This window comes from Mustelus asterias, chromosome 7 (genome assembly GCF_964213995.1).
Source record: "Mustelus asterias chromosome 7, sMusAst1.hap1.1, whole genome shotgun sequence".
In the NCBI taxonomy this organism is placed as follows: domain Eukaryota; kingdom Metazoa; phylum Chordata; class Chondrichthyes; order Carcharhiniformes; family Triakidae; genus Mustelus; species Mustelus asterias.
This window is the reverse complement of record NC_135807.1, coordinates 36,096,733-36,121,729: the sequence shown is the minus strand read 5'-3', so window position 1 is coordinate 36,121,729 and position 24,997 is coordinate 36,096,733. Positions and strand designations below refer to the sequence as shown.

At 43.7% G+C, this 24,997-nt stretch overlaps 1 protein-coding gene across 2 annotated transcripts in view; it reads right to left on the bottom strand.

Moving 5' to 3' along the window:
• LOC144495630 (ALS2 C-terminal-like protein) overlaps window positions 1-24,997 on the bottom strand; it is a 104,780-nt gene that overhangs the window by 39,731 nt on the left and 40,052 nt on the right. For both annotated transcript variants that reach the window (XM_078215864.1, XM_078215865.1), the window contains exons 9-16: window positions 19,470-19,580; window positions 16,564-16,634; window positions 13,624-13,690; window positions 9,291-9,493; window positions 7,024-7,089; window positions 5,186-5,281; window positions 3,306-3,467; window positions 56-167 (exon numbers count right to left, since the gene is read on the bottom strand). In XM_078215864.1, coding sequence (XP_078071990.1) covers window positions 56-167; window positions 3,306-3,467; window positions 5,186-5,281; window positions 7,024-7,089; window positions 9,291-9,493; window positions 13,624-13,690; window positions 16,564-16,634; window positions 19,470-19,580 — 888 coding nt within the window. The remainder of the gene's footprint in view (window positions 1-55; window positions 168-3,305; window positions 3,468-5,185; window positions 5,282-7,023; window positions 7,090-9,290; window positions 9,494-13,623; window positions 13,691-16,563; window positions 16,635-19,469; window positions 19,581-24,997) is intronic.

Sequence of the window (24,997 nt, the reverse complement as noted above, 5' to 3'; positions counted from 1 at the left end):
AAAGGCTGGTGTTCTGCACTACACTGGGTCCACAAACTTACTGCTTTCTACTTACCATGATCTTGTTGTATTGAAAGTTGCCCTCATAGCAGAGCCCAGATTGTGTGATAACAATGCCACTCCCATGCTTGCAGTCTTCCAGCCATGTGCCAATGTACCTCTCTCCCCTATATATAACCAGAGAGTTTTAAAATTGAATATTCAGCTAAAGTCAGAAAAAGCCCCATCAAACAGAGAAAAGCAAAGCAAATGTGCTTGTTGAACATAGTGTCAGTTTTTCTTTGCTTCTCCTCTGGCTTTCTTCACCCATCTCTTGAACTCACTCATGCTGAGTTCAGGTGCAGATTAGATGAAGTGCTCGAGATTTGATGTTCCAAACACTCGCAGGTTGGGTATAACATAGGTCAGAGTAAACTTCCCTCTACATGTAGCAAGCACTTCCCCTTTCACCTCCTGATCAGTATAGGTCAGATGCAAATTTTGCTTTGCATCTGACTCCCAAGGAGTTCCACCACTTCTGATCATGATTCAGAAACCTGAACAGCCTGAAAGGAATTGTATAGCATGGCTGGGCTGAAATTGATTGTGGTTAAAGTGATCAGTAAAAAAATCAGAAGTGACAGGAAGAAAAATCTTTTCATGTAGCGAGCGGTTAGGATCTGGAACACACCGCCCGGTGGAAACAGATTCAATCGTGGCTTTTAAAAGGGGATTGGATAAGTACCTGAAGGGAAAGGGCTATTAGCAAAGTGTCAGATAGAGCGACTGGCCAAAGTGCTCTTGCAGAGACTCGTTGGGGCAAATGGTCTCCTTCTGTGGTATAAATTCTCTCAATGAGTCTATGACAGACCCAGGCAGGTGGTGAGGAAAACCACCTATGGTAGAAAACTTCATAAACCATATGTTTACGGTCACCCAATTCTCTCAAACATATTACACTTACCTTACTTCATAGCACATCCCAAAGTATTATTTTCTAAAAGAAGTCATTCTAATTTACCATCTTCCTAAGAAGTCTGATCACCATGTGGACTGCAGTGGCTCAAGAAGTAGCTCACTACCATCTTCACAAAAGTAATTTGAGCAGCACAGTGGCTAGCACTGCTGCCTCACAGCGCCAGAGACCCGGGTCGATTTCCGGCTTGGGTCTGTGTGAAGTTTGCACACTCTCCGTGTGTCTGTGTAGGCTTCCTCCGGGTGTCCCAGTTTCCTCCCATACTCCAAAGATATGCAGGTTAGGTTGTTTGGCCGTGCTAAATTGCCTCTTAATGTCAGGGTAATAAGTACGGTTATGGGGATAGGGCCTGGGTGGGATTGCGGTCAGTGCAGACTCGATGGACCGAATGGCCTCCTTCTGCACTGTAGGGATTCTATGATTATATCAGGAATAGGCAACAAATTCTGGGTTTTCCAGCTATGCTCACATCTCAGACACAGAAATAATGTTTCCACAGATAAGTTTTGCATTTCCAATCACCCTTGCAAAATACAAGCACTCTTCCCATGCTGTATTGAAGTGTCAACCTTGACCTGGGGACTTAAATGCAGAGCAGAGTTGGTACCCACAACCATACAACTCAATCAAATGAGCTTCTGACTGAGTCAAGTTCATTTAATCTGAATTCTGCAGGAAAACTAAATAAGAACACATCGTAGGGGAAGTGCCTATAGTTGTTGTATGTATGGACTTCCAGAGGCATGGAAGAAAATTCCACACAAGGAATGGAGTTGGTTGCCACTACCCTTCCGATGGCGAGCTTGGAGATAGGGGGACATTTAGTTGGGCAGAAGAGTGACATGTGCACTATCTATTCCGTCTCCGCCCAATCAGTCTAAGGCACAAAGACTCATGGCCAGCCTTCCTGCACAGATACTAATTAAGGTTCATAAATGGCTAATGCCCACTGAAGGACCTCATCGTGCTGTGGGTATTAAACCTGTGGTGGCCAGGCCTGTCCCAAGCGGGGAACCCAGAAAGCAAACTCTGTTGGCTTCACTAGTAGACTTCCAGGGATGGTGCCACTTTCAAAGGCACTCAGTGGCCGGACTTTTCCGACCATTCACGCCAGTGGGATTTTCCCATCCCACTACAGAGAGTGGAGATTTGGCTTTCTGCCAAATTCTGTCTTCACTGCAGCAGGAGCGTGGCATGAACTGGCAGTAAGATTGCGCCCAGTGTCTGATCAAGGGACCGGCACAGGGAAGAAGGGAGGTGGAGGCAGGAGGCACTGAGAGTCACTGTGCCTTGTTTCCCCCTAATCGCCTTCCTCCTGCCTAACCACAGGGACAAGAATTTCTGTCCACAGGTTTGTAAGTCCTAGGGAAGGCTCGACCCTGGCAGTTAAGTGCCTGATGGATACCTAATTCCTACAGGTCTTATTCACCAGTGGCAACAGGGGGCTTCTGCCAGTTCTCCAACCAGCAGGTGAGACCCTTGTCACAACAGTAGATTCAACCCAAGAGATTATTAGCACTTGGAATAAAAAGGTAACTGTGCGACATGGGTTGGTAACTGTCACTAAAAGCTGAAGGACATGTACAAAATGTTATACAACCTAATACAAAATGATGAATTGAATTCATCTTCATCTCAAATGGTGGGGGGAGTGGATAGCTTTAATTGTAGAGTTTAGATGGGACCTATCTGGAGTATTGTATTCCGTGTCAGGCACTACACCACAGTAAAATATATAATGGCCTTGGAGGGGATACAGCACACAACCATCAGAATGATAACAGAATTTAGCCTTTTAAGCCCTCAGGACAGGTTGGATTAACTCTATTGTAGAGAAACCCTCATTTCAGAAGTTGGAAAGGTTTTTTAAAATGATCAAGTAATTCAATGGAATGGACACAAAACCTATGGGAACCACAATGTTAAAACTAGTGCGATAGGGACCACAATGTTAAAACTAGTGCTAAGCAATGGCATAAAGGCAAAATAAAAATCAAGATTGACCACCTAAATTTGGGTGATTAACAGTAAAGTTCACCTTTGTTTTACATATAGAAAAAGAAACAGAAAATAGAAGCAGGAGTAGGCCATTCGGCCCATCAACCCTACTCCAGCATTCTTTTTGATCATGACTGATCATCAAATTCAATATCCTGATCCTGCCTTCGCCCCCATATCTCTTGATCCCTTTAGCTCCAAGAGCTATATTTACTTTCTTTTGGAAATCACAGAGGCCAATTGCAGAGGTTGATGATATATCAAAGCTGTTTTGTAACAAGGAATAATTTAGCTGATCAGTTCTCCTGCCTATTGCTTCAGTTTAGTCACAACTGCTTATATTGCCTCATACCTGTCAAGGTCATCAAATACTCCATATCCAGCCTTCTTATCATTCTCCCAATGTCCAACGTACTTAAAGGGAAGTTTTTCCAATTGAGAGCAGTGTAGAATTCCAAATCCATGCCGTTGGTTGTCTTGAAAATAGCCTTTGTAAGTCATTCCATTTCCATACCTGGGAACAAATTCATTTGATACATGTTTACAGACTGAGCTGTGTAGTATTACGCCCAACAGGCCTTGAAGCACCTAGGTTTTCAATATATAGTGTGTGCTGATTTAACACAGCCAGGGCGATGCCGGGAGAAGGGGCTTGGAATCCTCGCCACTGTTCCTAATCCATATCTAGTAATCCCTATTAGAAATCGAGAAAGAGATCAGGAAAAGCCAGGAGCAGCTCCACTGCAATTGGTAGAATTACATGATAATTGACGGCCAGTCAACAGCCACTTGTAGGAGGCACCAGAGAAGCACCAGCATTTGCACATTGGTAACTCAGCATGGCTCTGTCTTCCGGATAGGAACAAAGAGAATGGGGAGAAAACTCCTCCAGTAGCCTTGTATCATTAAAGAACCCAATTGTAATACTACCTATTGGTATGATAACAGGATATTTTGCCAAAACTCTTCCTCCAAGCTCCTATTTGAACTTCTATCCTTTGCTCCAGCCTCAATCCAAAACTCTCCCTTCCCTATCAAGAGAGATGGGTGACCGTTCAATCGGCAAGCATGATCCCAACCTTCGGAGCGCTTGCTATTTCAATTCGCCACCTTGCTCTCATGCTCATATTGATGTCCTCGGCCTGCTACAACTTTGCAGTGAAGTCCAGCTCAAGTTTCAGGAACAGAACCTCATCTTCCAATATAAAGTTCAACAACTTCAGACCATGAACTCTGTCCTCCATTTTGTATTTGATTTCCCCTAGTGTCAGTCTGTACCTTCATTTCATATTTGACCTTTATTCCGTTATTAGCAGCTACTCTGGCCAAAATGTTGTTCCTTTACGACTACAATTTCCACTCTCTTTGCCTTTTCTTCCAAGACATCTTGGTCATCTTTAATCTCCCCCTGCCCTTGAACCTACCCATGGCCTTCCCTTTTTACTCCCCCTGATCCTCCCCCTTTTTCAACAGCATGAAACCCATCACATTCCTGCCCATCTTCAGGTCCAAAGAGGAGTCACATTGGACTTGAAACGTTAACTCCGTTTCTCTCTCCACAGGTGCTGCCAGACCAGCTGAGTTTTTCCAACACCTTTTGTTTATATCACATTGTAAGAAAGATTATTTCACAAAAAAAGTGGAACAATACTTAGAGAAAGAATTAGTTCGGAAACAAATCACCAGACCCATGATGGTTACGTCACTGGGTTGGCAGAGAGAAGTAGTAGAAGTATTCACCGACCCTTAAAAAAGCCAATTTTGTTAGAGGACTAGGAGATAGAGAATTGAGAAATCCTTTCAAGGAGGGAGAGGAGACAGACTGGGCAATTATAAACCGGTTGGTCTGTCAGCTGTAGGCAATATTTTAGCATCTAGAAATAGGGATAAAAATTAGTGCACACTTTGGAAGGATCCATGGGTTAATCAAGGACAGATAGCATGAGTCAAGTAGGAGTTTGAGTTATCAGACGGAACTTTCCAGCTGTTCACACCAACGGGAGTTTCTGGTTCCTCCAATGTCACACCCACACGGTGGGCATCAAGGCAGCAAGGGGTGGGAAACCCCACTGACAACAGCAGGACCAGAAGATCCCACCAATGGCAGCCGCCTCTGCTGTCACGAAATGCACAGCGGGTTGCACGGAAAATCCCGCCCATCAAAACAGATCCATGTAGTTTCAAAGCCTGAGAGGTGACCACAAAGTGGAATCAGTGATTTGAGGTACTTACTCACAGATGCCATAGCCATGCATCTTCCCTCTTTTCCAGTGACACTTGTAACAATCAAAGATCTCTGGCCCTGCAGGAGTAACATACACACCAAAGCTGGAACAAAGCAGAAGTTAGTAATAATCTCATAGATCGGTGGTATTCTTAATTTCCCAGGGGCCACTTGGGCTCCTCTTCCTCCTATCCACCTGTGACCATCCGTAGACTTGCTGGACTTCTGATCAAAGCTGTATGCTGACCACGCCAGCTGTTCAAGGCTGTTCTCTCTTATCTAAACAAATGCTATAAAGAGGCAGGGATATCCCAGTTTTGTGCTCAGCTAATCAAAAAGGATACCTGCAGGGCAAATTCTCGATGGTAAAATGGATGTGGAGTGCTTCCATTTGTCCTGTAGACTCCAACTTCATCCACTCCTCCAAGCAATAGTAAGAAGTCTCAACACCAGGTTAAAGTCCAACAGGTTTATTTGGAATCACGAGCTTTCGGAGCACTATTCCTTCTTCAGCAACGCTCTAAAAGCTCGCAATTCCAAATAAATCTGATGGACTTTAACCTGGGGTTGAGACTTCTTACTGTGCCCACCCCAGTCCAATGCCAGCATCTTCACCTCATGTCCAAGCAATAAAACAGCACTGAATTCTGCCTTACACATTTAAATAACAGCTTGCTTTGAAAACATCTTTAACACAGCAAAAATGTCCCAAATCACTTCACAAGAGCATAATCTGACAAAACTGACAGGGTCATAGGAGCAGATTTTAGGATAGGTGACCAAAAAAAAATGATCAGAGAGGGAGATTTTAAAAGTGGGTTTTAAAAAGGAGGATGCTCAGCGTGGGAGACATCCTGGGGACAGTGGCTACCCCATACTGAACAGACTTCGGTCACTTCAGAGGCAAGATCAGCACCTAACTGACCATTGCACAGGAGATCAATGAGGATCTTTAAAAGATATCAGACAGACTGGATCACCGTCTCTTCTGGCTGAGCCGGATTTTGGGCCAACTCGAGAGTAAAATGGCTGTCATTTCACTTTGCCATTCAAGTCCTTAATCAAAGAGATGACAAATATTCCGAGGTGGGAAAGTTACAATGCACCAGCTTCACAAATGTTTCAGATTGGTGACCTCTCCATAGATGCTGCCAGATCTGCTGACTATTGAGTCTTTGCTGCTTTCATTTTACAGAAAAAATTGTACTCATATGACACCTTAAAATAGGAAAATATCCCAAGTGCTTCACAAAGTAAATCAGACTGAAGTTAACAAATCAGCCACGTGAGGGGATGTTAGGACAGATGTCCAAAAGCTTGGTCAGAGATAGGTTTTAAATGAGTGTCTTAAATGGTGATACAGAGGGAGACAGAGCAATTTGGAGAGGGCCTTGCAGAAATAGGCAGCTGAAGACATGACCACCAATGATGGAGCAATGAAAACAAGGGAAGCAAATGGTCAGAATTGGAGATGATTGTCAGGTTTGAGGAGTGACATCGAGAGGAAAATCTATTTTATTTAACTTTACTTAAAAATAAGGATGAGGATTTTGAAATTGAGGTGTTGCTGGCCTGGGAGCTTGCAGGCCACTGTAGGTCAGCAAGCACAGGGGTGATTGGTCAATTGCACTTGGTGCCAGTTAGGATACGGACAGCAAGAGTTTAGGACGAATTGAAATTTCTGGAGGGTGGAAGATGGCTGGCCAGCCCAGAGATTGCTGGAACGGTCAAGCTTAGAGGTTTAAAAAAAGGCTTGGATTAGGGTTGCGGTAAGTGGTGCGGTGAGGCAGGGGCAGAGTCAGCCGATGTTATGGAGGTGGAAGTAGGTAGTCTTGACATTTCTTACCCATGTTCCAGACCTGCTTCATAATTTCCAATGTAATTTCGTCCATCTGGCCATTTCATTATTCCACTAAAGCAATGAAAATACCAATTACTGACTGCTGCCATCTGCATCCTTAGTCCTAAAAAAATTTAAGATGGTGCCCAAGGTGGTGCCCTACAACCGGACCCACCCAGCAATAAACAGCACTGGCAGGGAGCGCAGGTCAGAAAATGTGGATCCACAACCCACAAGTTTCTGATCATCAGGGCTCATACCCAGTGAAGGGCTTTCACTCCCAGGGTATGCAAGTCCACACAGCTTGAACCTGTGTTCACTCATAGAAATAAGGATTTGCCATTTTACCAATTCTCTTAGAGGGCATCAGTGCCAGTAGGACTTGGTGCAAGTTAGGATACGGGCAGCAAGAGTTTTGGATGAATTGAAACTTCTGGAGGGTAGAAGATGGCAGGCTAACCCATCATGCCTGTGTCAGCTCTTAGAAGAGCATCAACAATTAATACCACTATCCTTACAGTCCTGAAAATATTTACCTTTACAAGTCACTATCTTTTAAAATTATGACTGAACCCGGATCCGCCACCCTTCCAGACAGTGCCTGCCGCAGATTTGCTCACCTTCCTCAAGTAAGGCAGCCAAACTGGACAATGGTCAAACTGTGACCAAACCAGTATTTTCTTTTAAGGTAATGTTACCTCTTGCTTTTGCATGCCATAGACATATTTATAAAACCAAATTTTTGCAATAAGTTTGTAAACAAAACTACAAGATTATTTGTCAATAATATTCAATTTGTCATTAGCGATATTCCTGAAGACTAGCCAGTTCCAGAGTTAGGAACCATATTGGCAAAATATGGTCGAAAGACAGCTCCAAAAGTTGGTGTTTCTGCCATTCAGGCGAGAAAACACTGTGGCCTCACTTGATAGGTCATAAAACTCAGTGATGAGGTATTTTTCTCAATCTGTGACCAGAAACACATTTCACTCAACAAGAGATTAAACATGTAGCTATGGGCACAGAGACAGACCAGAGGTGTAATACAGCTAGACAGAAGGAACCTTAATTAGCCATTGAGAAACTTTGCATATGCTATTTGGAGTTAGGCAGAAGATTTAAAAATGAAGACAGTTGGAGAAACATAATACAGGCACCAATGCGAAAGCTGATCAATGTTCCTCATTCACTGCTCCAAGAAAAATAGTGATGACATGAAAATATCAAAGGAATCCAATAAATGTGAATGTTTTCTGTTGGTTATACATCTTCATATAAAACTGTTGGAAAATGCAGGCTGCTTAAAGATAGGGACAGTGCGGTTGCGTTATTAGGACTAGTGCTTTTGATAAGTTGATGAGCCGAGCAACACAGCAAACAGATGTTGACTTAAGGCAAGTTGGTATGGGGAATAGAACATAATTGTTTGAATTGGGTGTTAGAGGTGCAAAGGAGGAGACAAGGTGTGAACTTTGCATTTGCATTCTAAAAGGTAGACTCACGAAATGAAGGTAATTAAGTTTGACTTCTGAAGAGGTTAGTTCAGATAAGGGAAAATCAAATGGAAAAACTGTACACCAAAAAGATATAACTGCCTGGTGTGGTAACGATTACTGGATTTTGTTTATAGTTTTTAAAAACCAATAAAATGTTGTAGAATTTTGTGGAGAATTAGCTCTGAAGGTAGTCAAATGAAGGTGTTTGGAACAGGATAAAATTAGCGATATTAATTAGTGATATTGTGTACAGCCATTGTTTTAGTTAAGTGTGCTTCTAGTTGATTGTATTGCTGTTTATTTTATTGTTTAATAAACACATTTTATTTAAAACCATCACATCGAGGACATCATTCTCTGGTTTTCCAATCTTTCCTCACATTATACCAAATTGCAAAATATATTTGTTTCATGCTTCCCTTCTGAGATTTGGAATAACCCAGTGTTCACCAGCTGTGTTCTTAACATTACAGTTGGTCAAAACTCCTCACACAGCTCCCTACAGCTGATCAAATCTCTTCTCTCACTGCTGCATACTTTCTTTTTTAATCACACTTATCACAGTTCGATATACATACTCTCAATCGGAGTGTGGAAAAGATATTCCGCTGTACAAGTAAACACCAATCGAACAGCCATTGGGTGGCAAAGCTTCATTTTGCTCAGGAAACATTGCACCATGGTTAATCATCCAAATATATCAAGCATATTTTTCAGCTTGGTTCTTCAAGTTTGACCTTGGTTGAAAAGTCTAGGAAACTCTCCAGAAACACGTACCTGCCCTGGAGTTTCCCCTGATACCAGTCTCCCTCGTAGACGGCATCCTTAAATCGAGGATTATTGATAAAAGTGTAGGCAGCAAAACGGCACGCAGGGACACTGCATGAATTCTCAGAGCTTTCTTCCCCCCACAAAGGGAAATCCAGCTTGCCGTCCAGATGTTGCCGAATGGCTTGGTTCAGCTTCCAAAACCACACCATCTGTGGATCAGAACAGGAGACAGTTGGGGGGGGGTGGGGGAGGGGGTGGAGTGACAACAGGGTGAAGAGAGTGAACATGTGAGAACATTTTGCATTTAAATTACACTGTTCACAACCTGAGGATATCCCAAAACTCTTCACAGCCAAGTATGAAGTATAATCACTGTTGTAATGTAGACAAACAGCAATAAATCATCAACGTCATACCATCACACTCACACAATGCAAACTTATGAAATCTTAATATTGAAGTATAAACTCGACATGGACACTTTCTAAAGAAAATGCGAGGTCAGGTGACCTTTTTCCTTGCTCACATATGGAACTGTAAGAACACAACTAATGTTCAAAAAAGCAAATTAGTGCAGATGCTGGAATCTGAGACAAAAACAGAAAATGCTGGAAAATCTCAGCAGATCTGGTACATCTGGTGAAGAGAAAATAGAGCCAACTTTTTGAGTCAGATGACCCTCGAACGGCACACAGTAGTTAGCACTGCTGCCTCACAGCACCAGGGACCCGGGTTCAATTCCAGTCTTGGGTCACTGTCTGTGCGGAGTTTGCACATTCTCCCCGTCGGCGTGGGTTTCCTCCAGGTGCCCCTGCAGCTCAAAGATGGTAAGAAGTTTAACAACACCAGGTTAAAGTCCAACAGGTTTATTTGGTAGCAAAAGCCACAAACTTTCGGAACCTTAAGCCTCTTCTTCAGGTGAGGAATGCTTTAATTGTCACCTGAGGAAGGGGCTTAAGGCTCCGAAAGCTAGTGGCTTTTGCTACCAAATAAACCTGTTGGACTTTAACCTGGTGTTGTGAGACTTCTTACTGTGTTTACCCCAGTCCAACGCCACCATCTCCACATCAGCTCAAAGATGTGCAGGTTAGGTGGATTGGCCATGCTAAATTGCCCTTAGTGTCCAAAGATGTGTAAGATTAGTGGGATAAATACGTGAGGTTATGGGGATAGTGCCCGAGTGAGATGCTCTGTCGGAGAGTTGGTGCAGACTCGATGGGCCAAATGGCCTCCTTCAGCATCTATGATTACAGTTCCATTTCTCTAACCAATTTGAGAATACAGTTTGCAGCCTCTGCTGCAACATAGCATGTTAGCAACCAGAAGAAATCCATAAACAACGAGTGAAAAGATCTCTTATCAAGATGCTATATGGATGAGTGACATCCACACTTCAGTGTCCGACAATAACCTCATCAGAAACTGTCGATCAGGTCCGTGCGAAAAGGTGCCCTGGTCACATGATAGAAACAACCTTTCTGAATGGTTTTAGGAAAGCAGATTCTGGTCAGACAGGCAGCCCATGCCAAAGGGCAAAGGCCCTGCCTAACATCTGCTCCTAAACCACAGGTAGGCAAAGACTCAAGTTGGCCTTGAACACTCTGCCAGGACTTCAGCTGGAGTGTAGCAAGATAAATCTGCTACTGTGAACATAAAACAACAGCCACTCTGTCCTTCTAAACTCCCAAAGTTTTGCTTCACTGAACAAGGAGTATTACAGGCCTGCATAGTTTCAAGTCTTAAACCCAGGGAAAAGCAAGTGCAACAAAGACCTCTTGAAATCATAAAACACAAACACATGCCATTTTTATAACTGCAATCTTTTCCTGAATGTGAGCATGGGACTAGTTGGTTATATTCAGTTGTCGAACAATAAACATGTGTCTTTCTTTTAAAGCTTACAAAGCCTGTCACTTGCCTTTTCCTGACAATTAAAGTATTCAGGTGTTGAAACTTGTTTTCATCCTTACACTAACCAAAGACTTTTTTTAAAAAACAAAGGAAAGTCCATGCCTATCATCTTTCCCATGAATGTAACACATTCAAACAGTAAATGAGATTGCCAACCAGTTTGTCTGCTTTTTATAATGTTTGTGGAGCTAACAGCAATGAAGAACTGTCTTGATTAGCTTCATCCCTCCACTACCGACGCTCAGTAGCAGCAGTGTGTACTATCTACAAGATACACTGCAGCAATTCACCAAAGATCCTGAGACAGCATCTTTCAAACCCACGACTACTTCCATCTAGAAGGACAAGGGCAGCAGATAAATGAGACCATCACCACCTGCAAGTTCCCCTCCAAGCCACTCACCATCCCGACTTGGAAATATATCACCATTCCTTCACAGTCACTGGGTCAAAATCCTGGAATTCCCTCCCTAACAGCATTATGGATCAACGCACAGAACATGGACTGCAGCGATTCAAGGTGGCAGTTCACCGCCATCTTCTCAACTAGGGAAGGGCAATAAATGCTGGTCAGCCAGCGACACCCATGTCCCATGAATGAAGATAAAAAAGTATTGCCAGGAAATCTTGTGTGTCCAGCCTAGAGTTTACAACCTCAATCTGCAACCTCCCCAACTCAAAACTGAGATGAATATAATCCACTAAGCCAAGAATGGTCGGGTGAGTGTCGTGGAAAGTACCAGAAATCATCCTGGATGGAAAGCTATAACACACTGCCGTCATTTCACATTCCCATCATTTTCAAATGAAACTAAAGAATTTTAAATTCATTCTGGGTGCATCATTCTGGACCATTACTCATTTTTATGGAGCTCGATAAAACATTTACTTTTAATCGTTTGGTAATACAGAACTTAATACTGCTAAAAAAAAAAGGGCATTTTGTCAAAGCTTTTCATCCTGCACTCAAGACAATCGCAAGAATACCAATGTCAGGGGAAGCAACAACAACTATATATTGTATGAAAAGTGTGCCCTGATTGGTTGGCGAGTGGACTCAGATTACACTGACAACCAATTTAAGATTGTCAGTCGGGCTCAGTGTGTGCAGCTGCATGTACTGGAAGCTACATATATTAATGCACAGGACCCTGTTCCTTGCTGACAGAAAGAACATGTACACATATTGCTCCTGTTTCACCTAAACAAAATAAGTAATAGCCATTTGCTGATTCATTCCTCTGGTCAGAGTCAAGCTGCCCGGTTTAAGTTTTGAAACAATGCGCAGCAGCCAATTGCCAGTCACCATTAACTGGTGCATTCTCCATGGCAACACCGCTATCAATTTGAGTCCACTTGTCAACCAATCAGCACTCCCTTCTCATGCAGTGTAAAGTTGTTTCCCCCGACATTGCTATTCTTGTATTTGTCCTGAAAAGTTCAAGGTGAAAAGTTTTGACAGAACATCCTTTATCAGCATTATTAACCTTTCTGGGGCCTCTTACACTTCACCCCATGAAGCTACACAGCGTGCAACGTCTAATTTTAATTCCCCAAGCATTAAAATTCTTCCTTCTGAGGGGGGGGGGGGGGGGTGTTGAAATGAACCGTGGAGGTAAGTACCCTCTATTTAAATCAGCATTTTGGGAAGAATTCCTCTGCTCACTATCTCCTCGTGTGTTCCAAAATAATGAATTTAGGTTTTACTTGAGACAGCAAAAAAAACATCCTCAGAATGTCCTGAAGTGCTTCACAGGTAGCTAATTAATTTTGTAGTGTAGTCACTGTTACTACATTGTTATCCAATTTGATCACAGTAACACTGCACAGAGATAACCACCAGCAGTTGCTTTTGGTTGAAATGTAAATGTGGCACAAGACCCCGGGAGAACCACCTCACATTCTTCAATAACAATTGGATCTTGAACCAAGCAGGCAAATCCTTGACTTGACATCCTAACCAAAACACTACTTTAATGAAGCATTCCCTTATAATTGTACTGGAGTATTAGTTGACATCATCTTCTCAAGGCCTTGAGTAACTCAGAGGCCAGAATGATGTCCAAAGAGTCAAAGTGGCAACAGTGAACTAACGATAGCAAGTTGTTACTAATGTAGCAAACTGAAGAAATCTCCCTCAAGTCTGTGCTCCCTTCAATCTCAGACTCACCAGTGAACTCTTATTTCTTACACAGCTATCCGAAATTCAAGTTTGGAGTCAATTATGAGCAGTTTCCAGATATAATCTTAGGCCAAACAGTAATTCCATTCAGATCATCGAAATGAATTTCACAAGGCATCTTAACACAGCCAGAATGGTAGACACCCATTCCATCTGTCTAAGCTGCTTCAGAGTTCAGGTCCCAGAGGTGACCAGGTCTCAATCACCCCCCCTGCACTTGTGTCAGAATCCAAACTCTTTGCTCACCTTATCCTGGGAATCTTGCATGGTGAATATAAATTCTTCCTCTGGGACAATGACCTTCAATTGATTTCTGAACAAAACAGAAATACATTGTGTCGATATGGTATACAGGAAGAGACTTCAAGTCCCCGAACAGAAAAATTGTTACATTTAGAGATAAGACTGTGGAAAATCACAAACCATGATGTGCTATGCAGTTAGGAAGAAATTTCCAGAGTTTTCACTAAAATTGGTCAGCTGCCAACTTTGGCTGAGCGCTGGCACTTTCCATTATAAAACACTGGAAAACAACCAACACAGGAGCGATGCCAAAGGCAGTTTAGTGATAGGGAAGGTGCTGCAGTGGGACGAGATGAAGCAACACGATCAGCTTAACATTTATTCAAGGTGAACAATAATTCACACAGAAGGACTGCAAAACATCTTCTAGTGAATCAGTAACTATCATCAGCTTATTACTCATTGGCTGGAGACAAGCTTCTTCCGGAGAAGTAAAAATTCTGCATATGCCTCCCCTCTCTCTTTTTACTTATGATTCTTGGAGCTTTTCAGAACACAATTCTGATAAGGCCACATTTGTTTTGAAGATGGTAGTTCCTTGATGCCTTTACATTGGGTAACACTGCCCAACAATAGAGGCCCCTTCTCTTAACTGTTGGGTGAGACGCTCCATCCTAACATACCCAGAATGCAGCAAGTGACACAACTCATGACTGAAGTCCATTGCTACTGGAAGATTACATAGCTCTGATGATTAGCAATCAAATGCTTTAAAGAAGCCAACTATATTTGTATTGGTTACTCAAGGCAGAGCCTCATGAAGAGCTGTTGCTCCTGGTCTGCGAGGTGAGTCATCTCCAACTACACAGCACTCCACCAGTACTGCAGCTGTGTGTCAGGAGGCTTTGAGTCCACAATCTTAGAGAAAATGTAAATATGCTGAGATGCTGCTGACAGTTCCACACAGGATAAAGTAAAAAAAATTGGATGCCTGGCTCAAGGAGTTTCATACAATGTGAACTATTCATCAGTGAGGTTTTTTTTTGCAGAATTATATTCTTACAATCGCTAACGGAAGGGATTATAGTGAAGAGTTCATTGTGACTATTTTGTAATCAACATAGCTTTTCCAGAATCTGCTAGCAACTGTCCTCTAGAAAATATTGTACAATCAAGGAGTGATAACAGATAGCAAGACAAAGAACAAAGAACAGTACAGCACAGGAAACAGGCCCTTCGGCCCTCCAAGCCTGTGCCGCTCCTTGGTCCAACTCGACCAATCGTTTGTATCCCTCCATTTCCAGGCTGCTCATGTGACTATCCAAGTAAGTCTTAAACGATGTCAGCGTGCCTGCCTCCACCACCCTACTTGGCAGCGCATTCCAGGCCCCCACCACCTTCTGTGTAAAAAACGTCCCTCTGATATCTGAGTTATACTTCGCCCCTCTCAGCTTGAGCCCGTGACCCCTCATGATCGTCACCTCCCACCTGGGAAAAAGCTTCCCACTGTTCACCCTATCTATACCCTTCATAATCTTGTACACCTCTATTAGATCTCCCCTCATTCTCCGTCTTTCCAAGGAGAACAACCCCAGTCTACCCAATCTCTCCTCATAGCTAAGACCCTCCATACCAGGCAACATCCTGGTAAACCTTCTCTGCACTCTCTCCAATGCCTCCACGTCCTTCTGGTAGTGCGGCGACCAGAACTGGACGCAGTACTCCAAATGTGGCCTAACCAGCGTTCTATACAGCTGCATCATCAGACTCCAGCTTTTATACTCTATACCCCGTCCTATAAAGGCAAGCATACCATATGCCTTCTTCACCACCTTCTCCACCTGTGTTGCCACCTTCAAGGATTTGTGGACTTGCACACCTAGGTCCCTCTGTGTTTCTATACTCCTGATGACTCTGCCATTTATTGTATAACTCCTCCCTACATTATTTCTTCCAAAATGCATCACTTCGCATTTATCCGGAGAAGACGTCCCAATTCCTGCATTCAATGCTCTGTCCAATGGAACCAAGCATGCCGAATGCCTTCTTCACCACTCTGTCCACCTGTGACTCCAAGGAGCTATGAACCTGTCCTCCTAGATCTCTGTTCTATAACTCTCCCTGACGCCCTACTGTTAACTCAGTAAGTCCTGCCCTAGTTCGATCTACCAAAATGCATCACCTCGCATTTATCTAAATTAAACTCCCATCTGCATTCATCAGCCCACTGGCCCAATCAAGATCCCGTTGCAATCCTAAATAACCTTCCACTATGTCACCAATCTTGGTGTCATCTACAAACTTACTAACCATGCCTCCTAAATTCTCATCCAAATCATTAATAAAACAGACAAACAACAGTGGACCCAACACCAATCCCTGAGGACAGGCCTCCAGTTTGAAAAACAACCCTCTGTCTTCTGCCATCAAGCCAATTTTGTATCCATTTGGCAATTACGCCCTCCCAATGCCCAGGATCATCGCCGGATCCCAGGCTACTAGGTGAGTGATGATGCAGAGAGAGGGGTCGTGGTGAGAAAGTTTGGCAGCAAGGGGAGATGCCAGGTCCCTAAATCAGGCACTGTGTGCCTTTGCACATGAAACCTCCTCCACCCCCTCCGCCCCCCTTCCCCCTGCCGTGAGCCCACAAACAATCCCATATGTATTTACTTGTTGTGTTTCACACATTGCCAGCCCCACTTTGGGGTACTACCAGTGGTGCTGGGATGAGGTCCTCGAATGAGCATTAATTGCCAGGTTCCCACCTGATTAAATGCTCCCCAGCACCCAACTTGCCATGGGAGGAAGGCACTAAATTCCACCCATACTTGCAAGTGGACCAGGGAAACATACACCAACATGTACTACTGCAGAGCGAAGAGGATATACCCCGTCCCTATGGATACACAACTAATACAATGATCCAAACACCTTTCTCCTCACCTTTCAGAGCTAATGTTATCCATTGTTTCCACCCACAGTGTGTCAAGCTTGTAGATGCTACTTTCAGAACCCTAGGGAGAAAAAGAATAATATAACTAAGAGTAAGGTAAATAAATACACAAAGAACAATACAGCACAGGAACAGGCCCTTCGGCCCTCCAAGCCTGTGCCGCTCATGTGCCCACTAGACCATTCTTTTGTATCCCTCTATTCCCAGTCTGTTCATGTGGCTATCTAGATAAGTCTTAAACGATCCCAGCGTGTCCACCTCAATCACCTTGCTTGGCAGTGCATTCCAGGCCCCCACCCACTCTGTGTAAAATACGTCCCCCCGATATCTGTGTTGAACCTTGCCCCCTCACCTTGAACCCGTGACCCCTTGTGTTCGTCACCTCCGACCTGGGAAAAAGCTTCCCACTGTTCACCCTATCTATGCCCTTCATAATTTTATACACCTCTATTAGGTCGCCCCTCATCCTCCGTCTTTCCAGGGAGAACAACCCCAGTTTACCCAATCTCTCCTCATAGCTAAGCCCCTCCATACCAGGCAACATCCTGGTAAACCTTCTCTGCACTCTCTCCAAAGCCTCCACGTCCTTCTGGTAGTGTGGCGACCAGAACTGGACGCAGTATTCCAAATGTGGCCTAACCATCGTTCTATACAGCTGCAACATCATATGCCAACTTTTATATTCTATGCCCCGTCCAATAAAGGCAAGCATGCCATATGCCTTCTTGACCACCCTCTCCACCTGTGCTGCCACCTTTAAGGATCTGTGGACTTGTACACCCAGGTCCCTGTGTGTGTCTATACTCCTGATGGTTCTGCCATTTATTGTATAGCTCCCCCTTACATTAGATCTACCGAAATGCATCACTTCGCATTTATCTGGATTAAATTCCATCTGCCATTTCTTCGCCCAATGTTCCAGCCTATCTATATCCTGCTGTATTCTCTGACAATGTTCAACACTATCCGCAACTCCAGCAATCTTTGTGTCGTCCACAAACTTACTGATCACACCAGCTACATCTTCCTCCAAATCATTTATATATATCACAAACAGCAGAGGTCCCAGTGCAGAGCCCTGCAGAACTCCACTAGTCACAGACCTCCAACCGGAAAAAGACCCCTTCACTGCTACTCTCTATCTTCTATGGCTAAGCCAGTTCTCCACCCATCTAGCTAGCTCACCTTTTATCCCGTGAGATTTAACGTTTTGCACCAGTCTGCCATGACAGACCTTGTCAAACGCTTTACTAAAATCCATATAGACAACATCCACGGCCCTTCCCTCGTCAATCGTTTTTGTCACCTCCTCAAAAAACCCAACCAAATTTGTGAGGCATGACCTCCCTTGTACAACTTATAATGCCAGAGGCACCAAGCTGTCAAAGAAGGATCTGAGTTTATCATCTCAGTTCCACTTGAGGTCTGTCAGCCTTTGGTCAATGGTTGCATGCCAGCTGTTAAGTGAAAGGTTATAGGTCAAGTGCCAGAACATATAATCTAGGCTGTTATCCAGAGGAGTATAAAGGGAGATCGGACATTAAGGTGAGCCTGTCCTGCCAGCTAGATGTAAAAGTCCTACTGGAAAATGAGAGTTTTAGTCTCCTAGTCATTATTTGTTCTTCAACAAACATCACTAAAATATTTTCTATAACTGTTATATTGAACCGTTAAACCCCCTAATTGAATTCCAGCCTTGAAACGATCCTTACCAGAGTCAGAAATGGAAACTTACTTGACTATGATCACGGTGCAATATCCCATCTCATCAGCTGCAGCCTTTCACCACAACATCCTCCTCTAACGTTCCTTCTCTGCTTTCCAGCTGAACGAGACTGCATTTACTGATTCCATTCTTATCAAACCAATCATAGTTGAAGAACTCCTCTATAACTAACTCCCCCTGCCCCCACCCACTTCCCCATCCTCAGCACTGTTACTTTTGGAAGTACCCGAGGGTTGAACGGCCCACTATTGCTCATCTACATGCTGTCCTTCGACAACGTCATCAAACTGGGCAGCACGGTGACAGAGAGGTTAGCAGTGCTGACTCAATGCCAGAGACCCGGGTTCGCTTCCTGGCTTGGATCACTGCCTGTGCAGAGTCTGCGCATTCTCCCAGTGTCTGTGTGGGTTTCCTCCGGGTGCTCCGGTTTCCTCCCACAGTCTGAAAGATGTGCCAGTTGTGTGCATTGGCCATGCTAAATTCTCCCTCAGTGTACCCGAACAGGTGCCAGAGTGTGGCGACTTGGGGATTTTCACAGTAACTTCAATGCAGTGTTAATGGAAGCCTACTTGTGATACTAATAAATAAGCGAAGAGAGAGCATTTAAGACAGCTGGCTCTATCTCCCCACCACCTATCTTGGCCATGCCGCTCTCTTTAGCTTAAACTTCAGCTCATTCACATCCTGCCTCCTAATCCTAATTCACATGAAGTCACTTTCATCCATCATCAACCTATATTAGCTGCTGGACCAGCAATGCCTCCATTTTAAAATCCTTGTACTGAAATCTCTCTATAGACTTGTCTCTCTGTCCCCAACAGCCCAATCCCTCTGGCTTCCAAGACCTTTGCATTCTTCCAATTCTGGCTTCAGATGCACCTTAAATTTCCAGATGAAAGCACATGAAAGCTTTGGTTAGATTCCAGCCTGTAACTTTCTCCCATGAATTCAATATCCCAGATAAGTATGTATTCTCCATTCCATTATTTGCAAATCAGAATAGTTTATCAGATTAACAAAGGAAATGGTGTTAATTTCTCTGAAAGACAGGGGAGTCTTTGAGTCAGCATGGACCAGATGGGCCGATTTCCCCCCTTCTATGCTATGTCATTTCTATGGTTTTAACTGGTCTTCTATACAAGTTCTGCATAACCTTCTTGTGCCGTTTACCTGAACCATCACCAAGCTGTCATCAAAGAGCACGAATCTGCCATCTGGACACGACAGTGGGATATTTTTGCTGTCTTCTCTCAGGCGGCGCTCTGGAAGAAATAATAGCTCCTAAAACAGAAGAGATTTGTGTAAGATTTTGACAATCTCTACTTCCTTAGAATCTGCAACATATTTGGATTTTATTCCTCAGCTCCTTTTTAAAAGGTTCAGTTTGATTTTCTTTTGGGCAATTAACAGCCAAGGTAAATGAGAAGGAGGAGGATTGTGAAGAAGCAAAATTGTTTTATCATTTTATGACTTAATTTCTTTGAGTTTTGAGCTAAAGCCTTAATGGCCCACAGTATCATTAAGTTTTTTTTAAACATCAGTTTGAAGGAATGGCTAAACTTAACACGACGCCATATATTTAAACAAACCAGGTATTTCTTTATTGGATCGGTATCAGAAGAGGACGTTTATTTTCTGATCAAGTTAAAAGTTTTTGTTGGTCACAAGTCAGCTTAAATTAACACTGCAATGAAGTTACTGTGAAAATCCCCTCGTCGCCACACTCCGACACCTGTTGGGGTACACTGAAGGAGAATTTAGCACAGGCAATCCACCTAACCAGCACATCTTTCAGACTCTGGGAAGAAACCGGAGTGCCCAGAGGAAACCCATGCAGACACTGGGAGAATGTGCAAACTCCATACAGACAGTGACCCAAGCCGGGAATTGAACCTGGGTCCCTGGCACTGTGAGGCAGCAGTGCTAACCACTGTGCCGCCCATGGTGATATCCATGGGGCTTAATATATGTTGACAAGAGGAAGTGACTTCATTCATAGCTTCTCTGTATCTGGAAATGTACTTCTGTTTCTAATGGCCTGAAAACTCTTGAGGGGCCCAGTCAAAAAGGGATGAATTCTAATCTTTAGTCTGCATAGTTCTAGTTACAGAGGTGAGGGTAACACAAGATATCTTGCACCTTATAGCCAATAGAAGGGGTGAATTTGGAGGATAAAGGCTAAGGGATAGTTTAAAAATTGTAGTTCTTATTGACACGCTGTGACCATAGCTTTTGGGCTATGATTCTTTTGGACATGGTTAAACACCACTTCAAAAACAAAGTGAGACATTCTCTGTTGGCAACACCAAGAATTCGTAGGATCTTGAGATGAGAAACTTCTATGTTGTTTTCAATGTTTCTTGTCAAGTATGTGTAAAATCTTACTTCATTAATTCTACTGATTCATAAATACTAGTTATTCACACTCTGCTGGTCAAGCACAACTTCAGATTTGAGTGTTTGAAATTAAAAATTTGGACCCTGAAGATTTTTTAAAAATTAGAAGCGTTTAAACTTCAAAACCCTAAACAACCCTTACATCTGGGTAAACAAGTGTTGTAGAAGAATGTACACAGATCGAACACATGCCACAATGAATACATTATGGAATATGTCTCCCTTCCTACTTTCTCACTTGGAGTTTGTCATTTCTTGGGTACAGTTCCACAAGCCCCAGAGAGAGCCATTCTTCATTGGGCATAAAATGGGCTCTGAATCTGTACCAGTCTCACTGATCCTGGTGGCTCCAGGACGGACAAATAACTTGAGTATTTGAAGTCAACAACTCTGTTACCTTCAGAATCAATCATACCAATGATTCTTTGGCTGGCCTCTCATCTTACAATCTCCCATCAAGGTGAGCTTGTTTGAAATGCTATTGCCTGTAACCTAACACATGCCAAGTCCCGATCAGCTGTCATCCATGCTTGCTGGCCTACATTAGCTCCCAACCAATATTCAAATTCTCACCTGTATATTTAAATTTCTCCATCACCTTGAGATCTGGAACCTTCTTCAGCCCTTTATGCCTCTCAGAACTCTGCATTCCTCCAAATCTCGATTTCTCAATCCCCACTTTACTTACTTGTTGTAAGACCCATCTGGTTCACTTTAGGGAAGGAAGTCTGCCATCTTTACTTGGTCTGGCCTACATGTGACTCCCAGCAACTCTAAACTGCCCTTTGCAATGGACCTAGTAAGCCAAGGGCAATTAGGGATGGTCAACAAATGCTGGTTTTGCCAACGACACCGACATCCCATGAAAGAATAATTTTTTTAAAAAGTACTCTGAAGGTCAGGCAGCACCTGTGGAGAGAGAAGCTGAGTGAACATATCAGGTTGATAACCTTTCATCAGAAAATCTGAACATCTGAAGAAAGATTATTTATCCGAATTGAGTGTAATTCTCCCGGCAGATTCAAAGGTGGACGGGGAATGAACTTGGAGAGGGGTCCAAAAATCGGTTTTACACCAGCATGAATTTCCTGCAGAACCTTCCACTTGTGCCTGCCATGTAAAATCAGGAAACCCACTGGAGACCAGCATGAACCTCATTTGGTCCAGCCACCCACATCTGTTTCTCCGCAGCGCTGGCAGGAAAATACACTGGGGCAAAATGCATTTGGAACAGCCTGGTGTTCAGATGTCAGGACTCACCTGAACAATGCTTAGGGCTGCCTCCAGTCTTCAGGGTGAAGGCCACCAGCAGCCCTGCATTCCAGAACAACACAGTTGTGGGTGGGTGGGGGGGGGGGGGTAGTCATCTGCAGAAGGACATTCAGATTCAGTATCGTAGAATGCCTTCCTGGAGATCCACCTTCTTTCTCAGGAGATCCACCTTCCAGTCTGAGTGTTCCCACAGATCCATCTTCATTTTCAGGAGGTCCACTTTCTTTCTTCAATAGTGGGCACCTTTTCAATATGGCACCCGGATAAGATGGCAGACTGTGTGCCATCAGGCCTGCCCTGCCACAGAATATGGTACAAATCATTCAGTTGCATAATCAATGAGGTGGGGCTGGAAGATTCTGCATGTTTTCTGTAATAAGTCTCCGGAGGCAGAAGTCCCCTCACCAAAATCCCTTTATTTACAATTCCAACAGCAGTACACAGTGCTATCAGTCAGCAGTCTATCTTCAGGACTGCCAGAGGAACTGACACTCCAGGTTAAATACAAGGAAAAGACTCCAATTGGCCCATCAATTGATTCCTTAATCAGGGAGTTCACATTCCAATAGGCCAGCCTCAATGGCCTGATTGAAGTCTTTACATTTTCCCCCATCAGCCTCTGCAGAAAACATTCCATGTTCCTGCGCTGCCACGGAACTTAGTCCCAGGGAGAATTCTGCCCGTTAACTCTGTTCCTCTCATCACAGATGCTGCCAAACCAGCATTTCCTGTTGGTATTCCAAATATAGGAAAGTTGGGTGTAGTCACCCAAAACACTACGTGAAGCTCTGACAGCTATAATGACTCATATCACTTCTGTTCTGGCAGAAGCTTCTGCAACTTTCTCATGTCGAATAATGAACCAGAATTGAGTTGATCTATATTTTTCTCAGATACAGACGTTCTACAAGACTTCAATAGGAACTTTGGTCTACAAGATGCTCGAGCTCCCAGGATGACATAGGCAATGAGATTCAAATGAGAGATGGTTTATGGCAAATTAGATACAGAGCACAGTAGAAAAGAAAGTAGAATACAGAGAAAAATTGATGGCAAGTAACATAAAAAACACAAATCTCCTTTACATACATTTAAAATTAAAAGGCTAGTTAAATAAATGATCTGGTCAACTGGGACAATTAGGAAAGATTAATGTCGACTTAGATGACATGACAGAGGTACTGAATCATGGGGCCAAACGGGCCACCTAAAATGGCGATTTGTAAAGCACTCTGGGACAATTGGGCAGGAACTAAAACGACAGGCTGCAGCCTAACAGACAGATAAACAGGCTGCAGCTCAGACGACTGAATACACAGGATATGGGCCATCTCCAGGACGATGGGGACTCTGGTAAAACTGCGTTGTTTATCAGACATAGGGGCACCGTAACCCCTTATTTGGGAGGGAAGTGTGTCTCCTGCGTGCCCCCAGCACGATGTGGAGATGCCGGCGTTGGACTGGGGTAAACACAGTAAGAAGTTTAACAACACCAGGTTAAAGTCCAACAGGTTTATTTGGCAGCAAAAGCCACACAAGCTTTCGGAGCTCCAAGCCCCTTCTTCAGGGGCCTACAGACATGGCCGTTGGGGACACACCCAGAGATTGGTGTGGCAGCACCCGATTGGATTTTATCCATCAGGGTGATCAAGTCCCGATTGGTTGATTGGCAATGGCCAAAAGGGGCGCAAAAACCAATGGGGTATAAAGGGTGCTGTGCAACCAAGAATCTCTCTCTCTCTGACCCCACGAACGAGCTACAACAACGGTGACCATCGCCAGCAATGACCAGCACGAGGAGAGCCACCACACCCGAAAAGGAAGGAAGACCAGAGCCAGAGTGCCAGACCTGAGCCAGAGTGCCAGACCAGACCAAAGGACCAGACTACGTAGAGGACGACCGAGACCAGCACACAGATAAAGGCCAATATCTGCCTGGATACTTACCAGTCACGCAAAGTTAAGTCAAGGTCTAGTATTGGACTTAGAACATAGAACAGTACAGCACAGAACAGGCCCTTCGGCCCACGATGTTGTGCCGAGCTTTATCTGAAACCAAGATCAAGCTATCCCACTCCCTATCATCCTGGTGTGCTCCATGTGCCTATCCAATAACCACTTGAACTTTAGTATTTCTGTAAAATAACTTATTGTTGGTTGAGTGCGTGATTATTTATTTATTTAAATGCCCTCTAGTCGCGCAGCAGAAATTATAGCCGGAAATTTTCAGCCATTCACGCCGGTGAGATCTTCCAATCCCGACTGTGCACCCCTGCCGCGGGTTTCCCAATGGCGAATGGTGCATTCAGTGGGAAACCCAGTTGACAATGGCAGGACCAGAGGATCCCGCCACAGGGCAATGGCAGGCCGCCTCCGCTGTACAACAACGGTTAAGGGATAGGAAGTAGAGAGTAGTGATGAATGGATGTTCTTCTGACTGGAGAAATACAAACAGTAAGGTCCATCAGCCGTCAGTATTGGTGCCATTGCCCTTATTCTAAATCACCTGGATTTGGTATGCAGAGTTACAGATAATACAAAACTTGACAATATCGTGAATAATGAGCAGGATAGTAGCAGACTTCAGGGAGACTGACCAATGAAACAGGCAAACACATGCCAGCTTCAAATTAATGCACAAAACACTAATTATGTATTAGGGAGAAACATTAAGTATAATCTGAATGGTGTAATTTTGATGAGGTGGGTGCAAATGCACAAATCCATGATGATGATGGGGAAAGTTCATGAGGCATTTCAGGAAGTGCTTGGGAGACTTGACTTTAAATAGAAAAGCAAGGAAGCCATGCAAAACCTTCTATAAATGAGTAACTTGGTCTCAGCTGGAGCTGTGTACACAATTCTGTATACCAGACTTTTGGAACGATATCTAGGCCTTCCAGAGAATGTAGAAAAGGAGGTTTAGCAGGTATCAAGATTGAGAGATTTCAATTACATGCAAATTGCAGAAGCTGGAATTGTTCTTAGAGTAAAGAAAACCAAACAGGACTGTATGTATTCAAAATTCC